The sequence below is a fragment of the Coturnix japonica genome, chromosome 4, assembly GCF_001577835.2.
Source record: "Coturnix japonica isolate 7356 chromosome 4, Coturnix japonica 2.1, whole genome shotgun sequence".
NCBI lineage: Eukaryota > Metazoa > Chordata > Aves > Galliformes > Phasianidae > Coturnix > Coturnix japonica.
In genome coordinates this window covers 59975821-59989482 of record NC_029519.1, presented here as the reverse complement: position 1 = coordinate 59989482, position 13662 = coordinate 59975821, and the positions used below count along the sequence as shown (strand labels likewise).

Here is a 13662-nt window from a genome sequence, read left to right as displayed (position 1 = left end):
ATGTCACTTCTGTCGTTGGAGCTGTTTGCAGCAATCTCCTGTGTTCAAAAAGTCTCATCTGTGCAATCTTTCTGGTGGAGAAGAATGTCTGCCAGTCGCCACAGCACAGAGAGGCCCTTCCTCTTTCTCCTTGGTGCCTGCTAAACCCTCTTAAACCCTTCTTCATTTCTCAGAGTCACTGGGCATTTCCTCTCTTCATTTCCCTTCCCTCACTTGTTTGGAAAGAGATGACAAGAGTTTTTTGCACTGCCAGGAATAAACTGTGTCAATGAGAGAAAAATAACCATTGCTTTTCATTATCTGGCTTCCATACCAGAAAATGTGCTGCTTTTTCTGTCTACAATATCTCCAAAGCTTCTTTTCTTTTGTAGAGGTTCTGGAGGTGATAATTCCATTAAGTCATTTTGTTTCCATTTGATGCTCCCTGTGAAACTTAGAAAAAGATGTTGTCCTTCCATCTAGCTGAGTTAGGGGGGAAATATCAAGAAGACGCAATATGTATTGAAGGGAACAATAGACTTTCCACTATGTCGTGTGACAGAGCCAATGGTTTATCCCAGCCCTTTCTGACTGGCCATGTCAGGACTTGATGGGGCCAGGGGCTCCCTGGGGCTGTGGACCACCTCTCCCTGTCATTTCATTTCAGTAGCCCTGCAGGCAAGCATCATGATGCAATATTTTGTTACTCAATCACAATGTTTCTTCCAATCCTCTACTTCTCTCTCCTCTCGTCTGCTTCCTTATTTAGGATGAATCAAGTTTACAAACAATCACTTCAGTCTTTTATTGTGCCTATCTCATGGGCTGCCCTGTGCTTTCTTCTTCTGAGCATTTTTTTTGGAAGCTTGGTCTGAGGAAACATTTAATATATTTATGGGATGCCCAGTGCTACATCCGATGGATGGAGTGGAATGGACCACTTCCAGCATTTAAGACAGACGGCACAAAGTGAGTAGGGTAGAAATGTTAATTGGGATGAAAGGACTGAATAAGAATCTGCTATTTATTTTCTATTCTAATACAAGAGCTAGATGTTATCAAGTGAAGCCTATAACAGCTAGATTGAAATAAAACAGATGAAGGTGGTTCATTGTGCAACTCTCCGAAGACATGTGAAGCTCTTTGCTTAGCAAACAGTTTATGGCTGGAGCAGATCAAATGAGTGGCATACTGGCACCAAACATGCTGGAAAGCTACATAATGACTGTGTGCTTGAGAAAATCCCCTGCCTAGCTCTGAGGGCAGCCAAGCAGCTTTCTGCTGCTGAGAACTGCTTTTACCTGCTTCACTTCAAGCAACTCAACAGCACCCATCACCCTGCTTCCTCTCTGCAGACAGCATGTTTCCTCTCATGTCATAACAACAGGCAGCATTTTGGCCATAATAGCTAGACCACAAAGACATTCCCTGCCCTCTTCTGTTAGAGACATGTCCTTATCTGGAAAAAAAACCAAATTCTTCTGGACTAACTACTAATAGGTTATAGTAGGGAAAAGAGTTGCTTTCAAGCTCAGGTCTGGTTATCCTTCCTTTATAAACTCAAAACCTAGGTTTGGGGTTTTGGAATGGGCTGCTATAATGGTGGAAATACTGAACTGGACACCTCCAAGAGCCCTGTGAGCTTTCTTCTGAGAACACAGCACACATTTATAATACAGAAGAACCTATTTTTGTAAGAGTTCTTCTACATTGCAAGATGCAGGCAAGCAAATTTGTAGAACAATTATTAACTAAAAAAGCAACAGGTAAAAGTACTGCATATCAAGCTAGACTGGCCTTCAGAACACAGGAACATGTCTCTATAAAGCTACAGGATTTGCATTCATGCATTTGAGTGTTAAGCTGGATCCATACATTTTTGGGAGGATTTGCTAAACATCTTTAATTCTTGGTGGGCCTCTCTGACCACAACCATTGCTACGATCATACAACTACACACGTTCTTTTCCCCATTTCCTTCTGAAGTGCTGTAATATTGCAGTGCCACTTGCCATAGCAAGCCTAAGCAACCAAAGAGTAAAAGCAGACCCCAGAGAGTAGTGCAGCCTTAGAGGGGTGACATGATATAATAAACAACAGCAAGTGTGTGTATATAAAATAGAGGAGAATGTAAAGAATACTTTCTATTAGCACCGTTCACCCCACTTGACAGCTCAGCACAGCAGCAGTGGCGATCAGGTTAAAATTTCTTACTGGTAACGAAGCAGAGAACAACTACCTCAGTGGGATCCTCTAACACTGCAGTGAAGAAGCCCGGAGGATCCTTAAACGCGAACCACTACTCTGCGGCAGCACGTCTCTGCATGTGTCCTGGGCCAGTGTGCGGTGTGCTGCTCCCCCTCTGTGGTGACGCCGGTAAGTGACACAGCAGAGCAGCCCGAGTGACAGCACTGCGTGGGCTAAAGGCGCATCTGTGGCTGTGAAGGAAGCTGGGTAAGCTGCCTGCAGACAACTCTCTGCAAGGATTCAAAGCACTTTTAGGCTTCAGCTACTGGTGGCAGAGCCCAAGTTTAACCAGCAGCGGCGGGTCTCCACCGAGCAGATTCTGAGCTTGACAAAACTGGGATTTCATGGCTGACTTCAGTGGACTTGCACCACATTTTATAGCAAAAACACTGAAAGGAGGTTTTGTTTCAGGATGTGGTCTGTTTAACTAGAATACATTTCTGAAAGTGGTCAGCATGTAATTTTAGTGTGTGTAATGTTTCATGTGAGACTCCACATAGGGATAGGACACAAAGCAAAAATGCTAAAATGAACAAAGCTTTTCTTTCTCAGGACTCAACGTGTCTCCGTTTAGAAGAGCTGCTATTATTGCACTACACAGCCATGTTACATTGATCTAATTGGAAGGAGTAACTGAATCCCTGTGATTAGAAGGCTGGTATCCAGATCCTTAATCCCAAGAGAAGCTCACGCTCTGCTGGTGGCCATGTTATTCAGATATATTCCCAGAGAATTTACACATAGCACAGGCTACAGCTTTGTTTATGGATGCTTAGTGCCCTTGGGATTTCTGATGCAGAACCATTATTTTTCTCAAACATTTCTTGCCAAAATGTTTATGTGAAAGGAAGAAGACTGTAGGTCTCTTGCCCTCACGTGTTTCTTTGTACTAACACACAGCCATGTAACTGCTAAGAGACGCCTGTGCCATGACTACAAGGGCTGACCCGTTACTATCTAACCTCACATTTGGCTTGTAAACAATAGTAGGAACTGAGCCCATAGAAAATACCTCGCTCTCACTGGCTGCTGCATTGTCTGAGCTGGGAAATGGACACAAACTGCTGGATTCTGGGTTAAAAATAAGGGCCCTTTGATTTTCTCTCTTCTCTGAACTTTCCACCAAAGGCTTCAGTCATTTTGGCACATCTTTTGAGGTCTGAATATAGCTCAACTCTCATGTACTGCTTTCTGTACTGAAAGAATTGCACAGCACTGGAATAGGCTCAGATCTGCTAACAACAAAAGGGCAAAATGTGTCTTATGGCATCAGACCCCAGCATCCCTCTCTGCCCTAACGCAGGGGCTTGCTGGTGATAGAGGGAAGGCAGTATTACCCCTGCTGCCTCTTTTCAAGGCAGCTTTTCCTTCGTAACCAAGGTTCATATATAGTTCTGAAATACCACTGACTGCACTAACAGCCCACACCTGGGCTGAACATGTCCCACCTATTCCTTTAACTCTGCAGCCTCCACAAACCCCTCATGATGATGATGAGGGTGGTGACGCACTGGAATGGGTTACCCAAGGAAGTTGTGGATGCCCCATCCCTGGAGGCACTCAAGGCAATGCTGGATGTGGCTCTGGGTGGCCTGGTTTAGTGGTTGGCAACCCTGCCCATGGCAAGGAGTTGAAACTAGATGATCTTCGAGGTCCTTTACAACCCAGGCCATTCTACGATTCTATGATCCAACCCAGGCTTTTCACCAAGCAATAAAGGCAGTGAAAAGGCTGCAGCTCACTGGCATACTCCTAAGGTTGTTTCAAGCTGCAGGTGATAAGATCAGTTACACTGTGCACGTACGAAGTACAGTGCTGAAAGAGGCTGAGAATACTTACAGAGAAGGATTCATACAGAAGATCACTTCTGACAAAAGGGATGTGTTGTTTTGAGCTTGGTACGGTCATGAGAGAGGATTTTCCTTGATAATTCCATGTTCAGATATTAATTATTTCAGTTCTGGGAGAGAAATTAGATCATTTGAACGGGTTAAAATTTGATATTTTACCTGTCAGCAAGATAGAAGAGCTTTATTGTTATTCTACTTAACATTTTGTAACACCTCATTTTAACATTTTGGTAGAATTTACATATATAATTGCAAAAATATATAAAAAGGTAAATGTCAGTGGACATATGAAACATGCTATATGTACAGACACAGTCGTTATCCCCACAACCTGTCTGGCAACCTGTTCCAATCCTCCATCACCCTCACCATAAAGAACTTCTGCCACATGTTAGTATGAAACTTCCTGTGTTTAAGTTTCAGGCCATTGCTCCTTGTCCTGCCACTGCACACTACTTCCTCTTTAAAAAAAAAAAGTCTCTTATTTCATCAAAGAAAATCCCAAATTAATTGGGCAAAATCTATATTTAGTATCCTTTCATATCTGTATTTCTTCCATGCAATATTTAATCCTCGTATGCAACAAAATAACATATTTTTATGGATCCCTTTTTTCCTTGGGAAAAAGAAACTTGCTTCATTATCTAATGTTTAAATACATGGTGTTGCAGCTGTTCCAGCAAATGCATTGAAACTCATATCATGAGCTTTATTATCTCTGTTTCTGGGCCTCCTCAAGAGCTAAGCTCTTTGCACTTTGCTTTCATCTTGCCTGTGATAACGTGTTTCCACACCCATTCACACTCACTGTTGGGATTTTGCTTCTGTGTCCAATGCTATTATCATTACTAAAGCTGAGGCAAATAGTTTGGGGCAGTGCCTAGATTCATTTTAATGCCAGCACCTACATTATGTAAGGCATCCATTTCCCCTAATTTTTGTTTATATGGCCAATACAGCTTTTATTATTTGATTACATTTCCTTCACGGCCTCTAAGCTGAACTTTTTATACTTTCACCTCTCCCACATGTTTCTGCCTGTACAGATTTATTTATTTATTTAAATTTTGTTTCCACTCCTTTTAGGCTCTCTCTGCACATTACATTTGGAAAAGACAAGTAAACAAATCTAGTCCAGCCATTGACCCATGCCCTTTAAACTATGCCTCTCAGTACCACTCCTACATGTTCTCATGTTTAGGTTGGATATTAGGAAGAACTTCTTCACAGAAAGGGTAGTTAGGTACTGGAATAGGCTCTCCAGGGAGGTGGTTGAATCACCATCCCTGGATGTGTTTAAGAGCCGTCTGGATGTGATTCTTAGGGATATGATTTAGTGTAGGGCTTTTAGAGTTAGGGCACTGGTTAGGCTGCGGTTGGACTTGATGATCTTCAAGGTCTTCTCCAACCCGGGTAATTCTATGATTCTATGAATCTCTGAACACCTCCAGGGATGGTGACTCCACTGCCTCTCTGGGCAGCCCCTTCCAATGCTATGTTCATATCACCCAACCTGAACCTGGTGCAATGTATGGTTGTTACCTCTTGTCCTATCTCAGAAGTGCTTTGCTCAATCCTAGGCTTTAGATACTGTTTTACCACTGTGTAGTAGACTGGAAGATTTCCATTAGCGCATCCTCCAAGCACAGGAGGAAGGAGCAAGAGGTCCCTGTCCAGGTGCTCATACACTGCATGTGGGGACCAGAGCATCGCTGCTCTCCCAGCAGGTCCCGGCGCCATCGGTGCAGGGGCTGTCACTGTGTGCAGGGCTGTCACTAGGTGGCGGCGACGGCCTTCAGAACTGCAGAAAGGAGGGAGAAAAGGTACTTAATTCCAGAGCAGGTTTTAATAACGAAACCATACACCCTTTGTCGTCACTGTTCCTCCAAGCTCAAGGACGGGGGCGGTATCCCGTGTTTATTGGAAATGTTCCTGTCTGTGTGCAGCGTTCCCAGCAACATTTAGAACTCATCACATCACACAGAAGATTGCTTCAGATGGGTGGAAACATGCAAGTCTTCACTCAGTGATAATCACATGCCTGAAATTACTGTCACCTGTAAACGAATATACCTCCTGGATCTTCTTGACAACAGCAAGTCCTTTCCCAGTGTTCTGAGTCACCTCGCTCCCACTGCAGCACTTTAAGCATGCTGAGCTCAGCAGGTTTCTAAAGAGCTATTATTTTCAAGTGATCAATAAGCATGACATACAGGTAGTTAACTCCACCATGAAGCTGAATTTACATTTGTTAATGAATATTATATGCAGATTATGCTAAAATTTCAAGGAGAAAAGACTCTAATCCTGTGGAAGGAACTCCAATACTACAGTGGCGCTCAGGTGAGCAGACATCACTTAGGGTGTCTGCAGTGATATGGAACTTTTATTACAATGCTCAACTCTGATGATAATCTTTGAAGAGTCAGCATTCTGAATTAGTTGTATGAATTAAGGGTTAAACTATGTATTTGGTCACATATTTTCTACCCACATAGCATGCCATGAACACTAGCCTCATTAGAAACCTGTGCAGTACCCTAGAGTTGTTCTTCTTCCAAATTTGGAGCATAAAAGCAGGTTTAAACAACAACTTTCCTGTGCATAAAAGAGAGGCCTGTTAATTCACAAACAGATACAATTCGATTGAGGATACCCAAGGTAAGTGTATCTAAATGGCAGAACTCAGCTAGAATCTTGCTGCCCTCCAGAAGGGCTTATGACATTGCAGGAATGTGTATGAATCTGGTCCTTCTTTCACATCAAGAGGTATCAGTAGTAAATACAGCAGGCCATCTGCTTGCAAAAAGATTTGTAAAGGCTCTTCTGTCCACAGATGCCTTTGAAAAACTCATTGCTGCTCAGTTTCTAAAGCACAGTTAGGCTTCCAGGTAAACTAAGCTTAAACCAGTGGATTAGATACATTTTCTCACCACTGAAAAGACCGGATGTACTCAGAGATATCTTCTATAGATAATTAAAGTTGTAATGTTGGTTCTTACAGTTAAGGTTTTGAAACTAGCTTTCAAAGAGACAGACACTAATTCCACCACATGTGCAATGTTTGTGCATGCCATGAGATACTGGAATGACAAATGATTCTTTTTATTTCAAAGGTTTAGATAAACACCGCCTAGCAAGAACATGTGTGGGCCTGTTGAACACCTCCTTTGGAAAGTTTGGCAGGCAACAATCTTCCTCAGGAGACTAAACAAATCTGCTTCAAAAGCAATCCAGTTTTCCAGGCCTGAAGTTCGATATTTGCTACAAACGTTAACTTCCCACTGCGCATCTGCCTGTCTTTATTTCCTCTTCTTTCTGAGGGATTTTTTTCTTATTTCAGGTGGCAATTAAAATAAAGGTTTCCAAGTCATCATTGAACAATTTCACCAGATATAAAACAGCAAATGACAGCTGTACCAAAATAAATAAATAAATAGCAGTTGTCCATGCTAAGGAGCTCAAAGGGCACCAAAACAAAGCTCCTGGAGGTCTTTTTCTCAGGAACCACTTGTCAGAGAGATACACATCAAATTACCTGAGCCAGGCTTCTTGTGCTTTGAAGGTAGTGCTCTCCATTTCTTCTGCCCACACTTATCCTGAATTAGACATGGGGAGCACACACACGGGCAGAGATCTATTGCCCTTCAGCTTTGCTATTGCCTGTTCCATTAACACAAAATGCCAACCACACTGGCTGTGCACACAGGGGCTTTCAGAGTCCATGAGACTGTGCAGAAATGCTGATTTCCCCTTTCCTCTCCATGTGTGTGAAATGAACAACACAGACTCAACAGATCAACGGATCTGCAGCACATCTAATTTCAGGGGCAGACAAATTTCACTTGCTCTTGTAGCAGAGTGGAAAGATTTCATCTCTTGTGGCATTACAACCAATTGTAACTATTCTGCATAGTCAGCCAGAGGCCTCAGCCTGAGTGTGGTCTGTCTCATCTGCCCAGAGCAAGCTTGGAACCTGATGAGTGAGATGCTTATGGAACTCCATTATCAGCTCCTGATCCTCAACTCCGTTCCCAAAACATGACAGGGAAATACCCTGCACAAGATGATGAGAAAGCAGGATCACAGTCCTTCCTATTCAACCACTGACTATGGAAAAGGAAGCTGTGTTTTATGATTGTTGTATTGATGCCCTCAGTTAGAATGAACTTCTCTATCTAAGACCACTTATCCGCTCACCAACCGCCAAATTGTCAGCACTGTCATCACAGCACCAAATATCCTTATTATCACAAACCCTACCACTTTTCTTGCCTTACGGATGCCTGCAAGCTCTGCTAACAGAGCTCACAGAACATACCTGGATTTCATTAAGGCACTTGGCAGCAAACGGTGCAGAGAGAAGGAGTTAGATTTACCAGCCAATGCACTCAGCAATTTTCAAAGGCTGCTATTAGTACGGCAGCGATGATTAAAGGTCCCTGCTCCAAGGCCAAAGCTCCTCCACAGTTTGATAACCACCACAACAGCTCTCCCGGCTCCCTTCTTCCTGCCCTTAGCGTGACTGACGCCACCCGCCCACACAACAGCCGCCTGCAGGCTCCAGTCCCCATAGGACACCAGAGGGCGGTAAGGCAGCACAGTACAGTACAGTACAGTACAGCACAGCACAGCACAGCACAGCACACAACCCGACACCCGCCCATCTCCAACGCGGGGCACTTCCAGGTTACGAGCGTGACGTTGTGTCTCGGGCGGGCCGGAGAAGGCGGCAAGATGGCGGCCGGATACGGGCCCTCCTGTGCCGCCCGCCAGCGCCGCTGAGGAGGCGGCAGCGCCCGCCCCGCCCCGCCCTGCCGTGCCGCCACCCTCCTGTGCCGCCCGGCCATGTAGACGGGGTGGCGCGGCCGGCCTTCCCCGCGCAGAGCGCCCCACAGCCGGCAGGAGCCATGGAGGACGTCGGCTCGAGCGTAAACGCGGACGCGGAGGTGCGGAAGCTGCAGGAGCTGGTGAAGAAGCTGGAGAAGCAGAACGAGCAGCTTCGCAGCCGCCACGGCGCCCTTCCCGCCGCCCCCGCCAGCCCCAAGCGCCTCCTCAGCGGCGGGGCCTCCCCTTCGCCCCCCGCCGCCGCCTCCTCCCCGTCCCCGTCCGACGGCCGCTGTCTCAGCCCCAGGGCCGCGGCGCGGCGGCCGCCCCCTGAGGAGCCGGGCGGCGGCGGTGAGAGCGACGGCCTGCTGGACGATGCGGCGCCTCTCCGGCCCGACGAGCTGGAGCGCCTGGCCGGCTGCGAGGAGGACGAGACCGACTGGTGAGGAGGGGAGGGAGGCGGGGAGCGGACCGAGGCCCGGCCTTAGCCCGGAGCCCGCTGCCGGGGGTGCTGCGGGGAGGCCTCGCCCGAGGCTTGGGCAGCGGAGGGGCCCGCGGCACTTTGCTTTTGTTGGGCCGCGGTGACAGCGGGACGTCAGGGCGCAGGAACCGGCTCCCGGCTGTGCCGTGGGTGCAGCGTGCGGTACCGAGGAGGTGCGTGTTCTCTGAGGCAGCGTATAACTAGCCCACAGCTACCGCTGTGCTTCTTTAAATGCGTGCCTGACCTGGATTTCATTCTGCTGTAAAGGCAGAAGATGGAACGTGCTCTGTCTCAGAAATGTAGTCCCGCACGTTTTCATTTGTTGCTGGCTGTCCTGTGCAACCTCCTGTAGGGAACCTCTGTTAGCTGAGAGTTGGACTGGATGGTCTCTGGGGTCCCTTGCAACCCCTGCACTTCTATCGTGCCGTGATACAGAGCGGCTGCTCACTGTAGGCAGTTCATCTGTTTAAATGGACGGCTTGCCTGCTGCTTCAGCAGAAACAGCAGCTGGAGATTGTTACCTTGGCCTTATCGCACTTAGATGAGCTTCTGCTAGCACAGTCAGGGAGGTTTGCTCTTATAGCATCGTGCTGTTCGGCAGCTGCCTGAAGTTTCCCATGACAGCAGTGGAGAAGAGCAGCGTAGGAGTTTTGGGAGAAGCAGTGGGGAGGAGCACGGTATTAACAGGGACACAACAGAAATGTGTTCTGAGGGGATAAGTGTAACAGAAACAATCTGACTTGAGTCAGGGTTGCTTTTCAAGCTCAGCTGAAGAAGTATTTTTCAAGGACTAATGCTCAGACAAGTAGATTATAAAAAATAAATAAATAAAAAAGTATTTGAGTAAGTGACTCCATTAAAAACACTTAAACATTGCCCGTGCATGAAATCATTTCAGTTGCTCAGGGAGGATACATTGTGTGTACTAACTCAGAGGAGTCATTTGCTTGACATCCAGCCCGAGCCACAGAGAAGCATGAGAACATAAGTTTATTCTGATCCAACACGAGCTTACTAAATTAAAACAAGGCATCATCTTCCAGGGGATGAGTCTGTGCAAAGGAGCTGCTCTTATTTCCCAGCTTACGCCCCATAATCTGCTGGTTTAGAGCATACTGGGGAAATAGAACATTGTGAATTCACACATTAAGTTTGCAGTGATATAGCAGATCTTCTAGTGGCAATAGTTGTTAGTGTTTTTATGTTGAGCTTTGATTGTGGACAACTTGAACCTCTTCAGTGGAAGTTGATGTCACAGCTTACGGTGATGACATAAATGCTGTGTGTTTTTGTTTATGTACTTGTGGATGCTGATGGGCAGGCGGCACAGCTCACTCAGCCCCGCACTTGCTGCTGGCAGGTGTTTGGCACGTTGTGCTGCCTGTTGTTGTGGCTTCAGTCGTGTTTCCATGCAAATTCGAGTCCTCAAAAGACAACAGGGCATAAAACCTTGCAGCAGACTGCACTTGTTCCTTTCCCATTAGAGCGACTAACAGACCAAATTTCATTCTCAGTGACTGAGAGATACAAACATACAACTTGAGAAGAGTCATCTTAAAATTCACTTGTAGCGCTCATTAAGAAATATCAGTGTGTCCTTCCATGCTATAATTTAATATGCACTTAGTGGTAAATGTGGTTTGGCTGGATGAAAAGTTGGCTCCTGACATTTTCTTCTTCTAGATTATCTTATAAAAATGGAAATTGAACTCCTGCAGTTTCTGAACAACACTCATTTCAACACTTGAGACGCTAAATAGTCTTAAAACATATTTTCTTATGAGGGTGGGAAGACTTGAGGCGTTTGATAAATGGAAGCTGTTGCTCTAAATGAAGTAGAAAATGTTCAGTGGATCAATGGAAAAGAAATGGTGCTGTGAAGAATAGGAGGGATAATATAAGTAGATTCCTCTTGAACTGCTTGGTGAAGATCCTGCTCTTAAGGCTTCGCTTGACAAGGACATTCAAGTAGTTGAACCGACTGAAAAGGGTGAATGTACTCAGTTAAACCTCGTGTCAACTCTTCAAGGTTCGAATGGATTTGGATCACTGCTGTTAAACCCCAAATCCAGTTTAAACTGTGGGATTATACCAGTGTAGCGATCAACGACCACTTACCAACTGGGGAAACCTTGGATGGAAACAAACTAAATTTAAATCACAGCTTATGCTTAGAAGGTTAATTTGTCTGTTGATTTGTCTGCATGGAGAAGTATAAATCTGACTTAGCTGTTGATTTTGGGAGGACCTGGTCGTGCCAGATAGTAGATGGAGAAGGCTGCTGGTTATCTCTCTCTTTTTCTCTGCTTTGAGTAACGTGGACACTTTTCAGTCCTTGTATTCACATACAAAATCACAGAATGACCCGGGTTGGAAGGGACCTCAAGGATCATGTAGTTCCAACCCCCCTGCCTGGCAGGGCCACCAAACATACACCTTTACTAGATCAGGTTGCCCAGGGCCCCGTCCAACCTGGTCTTGAACACCTCCAAGGACGGGGCATCCACAACCTCCCTGGGCAGCCTGTTCCAGGCCCTAACTACTCTCCTAGTGAAGAACTTCCCCCTAACATCCAACCTAAATCTTCCCTCCTTCAACTTGGATCCATTTCCCCTAGTCCTGCTAGATTCACATACTCCAGTATGAAATTGTCCACAGCCTTGTAATAACAAATAATTCTCTTCACTGATAAAACCGCCTTATTTTACATTTAATGCTCATGTGAGATTAATGCTTCTGAATCCCTGTTACTGTGGTCAGACTTTCCTCCTGATATAGAACTGAAGGTTTTCCTCAGTCATGTATGCACGTGCACACAGTACTGCACTTCAGATAGACCTGTTTGGAGCTGGGTTCAGGCCTACTCTGTTCAGAGTTGCAGGACACAGCGTACAGCTGCTTGCCTGACTTGCTGGGTGAGGTTGGGTGTGGGTGCCTATCGTGCTGGAGATGACTTGGTAACAGTATGCAGGGTGACTTGCTACACCACTCTTAAAAAGTGACTTGTTTCATTTATTGCAGGCTAAGTGTACACACGTGGGCAATTACTGGAGTTAATGTCCTGTAGATCCACGCTATGACTTGCAGTAACTTGCCGCAGAGTTGGTTCTAAGCTTTCTGAAAAGCTTTCTTTTAAATATGAGAGCAAAGCATAATAGTGATTTTTTTTTTCTTCAGAACTTACTCTGATGTGCACATACTGCACTGTATAGAAGTTGATGTGTATCTGTTTTATGTACACTGCACAGTGAACTTCTGGTTAGGCCCTGGAACAGGCTGCACAGGGAGGTTGTGGATGCCCCGTCCTTGGAGGTGTTCAAGACCAGGTTGGACGGGGCCCTGGGCAACCTGATCTAGTAAATGTGTATGTTTGGTGGCCCTGCCAGGCAGGGGGGTTGGAGCTACATGATCCTTGAGGTCCCTTCCAACCCAGGTCATTCTGTGTGAACAGTTGCATCCTCTTCCTGTGGTGTTGCTGCAGTAGCTCACCTGCCCATACCAGTGTTTGCCTGTCACTTCCCACCATTAGGGCTGGGGAATAGCTCACGGCTGATGGACTTTGTTTCCAGATGGAAGGCATTTGCTGCATATTTAAAATGAAATTATTGCTTGATTGCTTATGTTAATAGTGAAAACTGATATTTTCAGTGTATTTGTTAAGTATCCTGTTTAGCTGAAATGGAAAGCAAGTGCTTTTCCTACTATACACACTGTCATTCAGCAGCTATTTCTGTTAAAGTAATACCTATTTTTAATAGTTTACACTTCGGTTCTAGTCATGTGTTCCAGTTAGCTGGCTAAGTTGCTGCTTTGAGATATAGAGGATAAAAATATGCTTGTCATCTGTAGTGATCATCTTTCATCTAATAGCTACATATCCACGGAACACCCTCAAGTTTGCTGTGGTGAACCAGTAAAATATGGTGTGTTTCAGTGCAGAGCTGCATCGGAATGAAATCCCATTGCTGGAATTACATTGCACTGTTTTCTGCTCAGCTGCTAAAGTCGCCTTATGTTAATGTTGCCTTGGCCTCTTGGAACCTGGACAGGTTCTGATCAACTCCTGGTTTGAGGCTTTGAGTAAAAGAGAAGGTGATACTGGCAGGTTAAGTATAAATCAGGTGTAAAGTCTGTCTTTTTAAACTAAATTCTGCTAACAGTTCCTCAGATTAAGAGGAAGATGTGGAAAGCAGCATGTTAAGTTGACTAAGGGTTACACAAGTTATTAGTTATTGAAGTGTAATAACTCATAACATCAAAGACTGATGTCTTTGCGAT

At 45.3% G+C, this 13662-nt stretch overlaps 2 protein-coding genes across 6 annotated transcripts in view; one reads left to right on the top strand and one right to left on the bottom strand.

The window, feature by feature from the left end:
* Nucleotides 1–4169, bottom strand: part of TEC (tec protein tyrosine kinase) — a 41438-nt gene extending 37269 nt beyond the window's left edge. Inside the window, exon 1 of the mRNA XM_015862165.2 lies at nt 4066–4169. The gene's annotated coding sequence lies outside the window, so the exon portion shown is untranslated. The remainder of the gene's footprint in view (nt 1–4065) is intronic.
* Nucleotides 4170–8789: 4620 nt separating this feature from the next.
* Nucleotides 8790–13662, top strand: part of SLAIN2 (SLAIN motif family member 2) — a 39287-nt gene continuing 34414 nt past the window's right edge. The window contains exon 1 of one of the 5 annotated variants that reach the window (XM_032444337.1): nt 8790–9345. In XM_032444337.1, coding sequence (XP_032300228.1) covers nt 8987–9345 — 359 coding nt within the window. In that variant the 5' untranslated portion in view covers nt 8790–8986. The remainder of the gene's footprint in view (nt 9346–13662) is intronic. The other 4 variants (XM_032444338.1, XM_032444339.1, XM_015862172.2 and 1 more) reach the window with 4 other exon arrangements.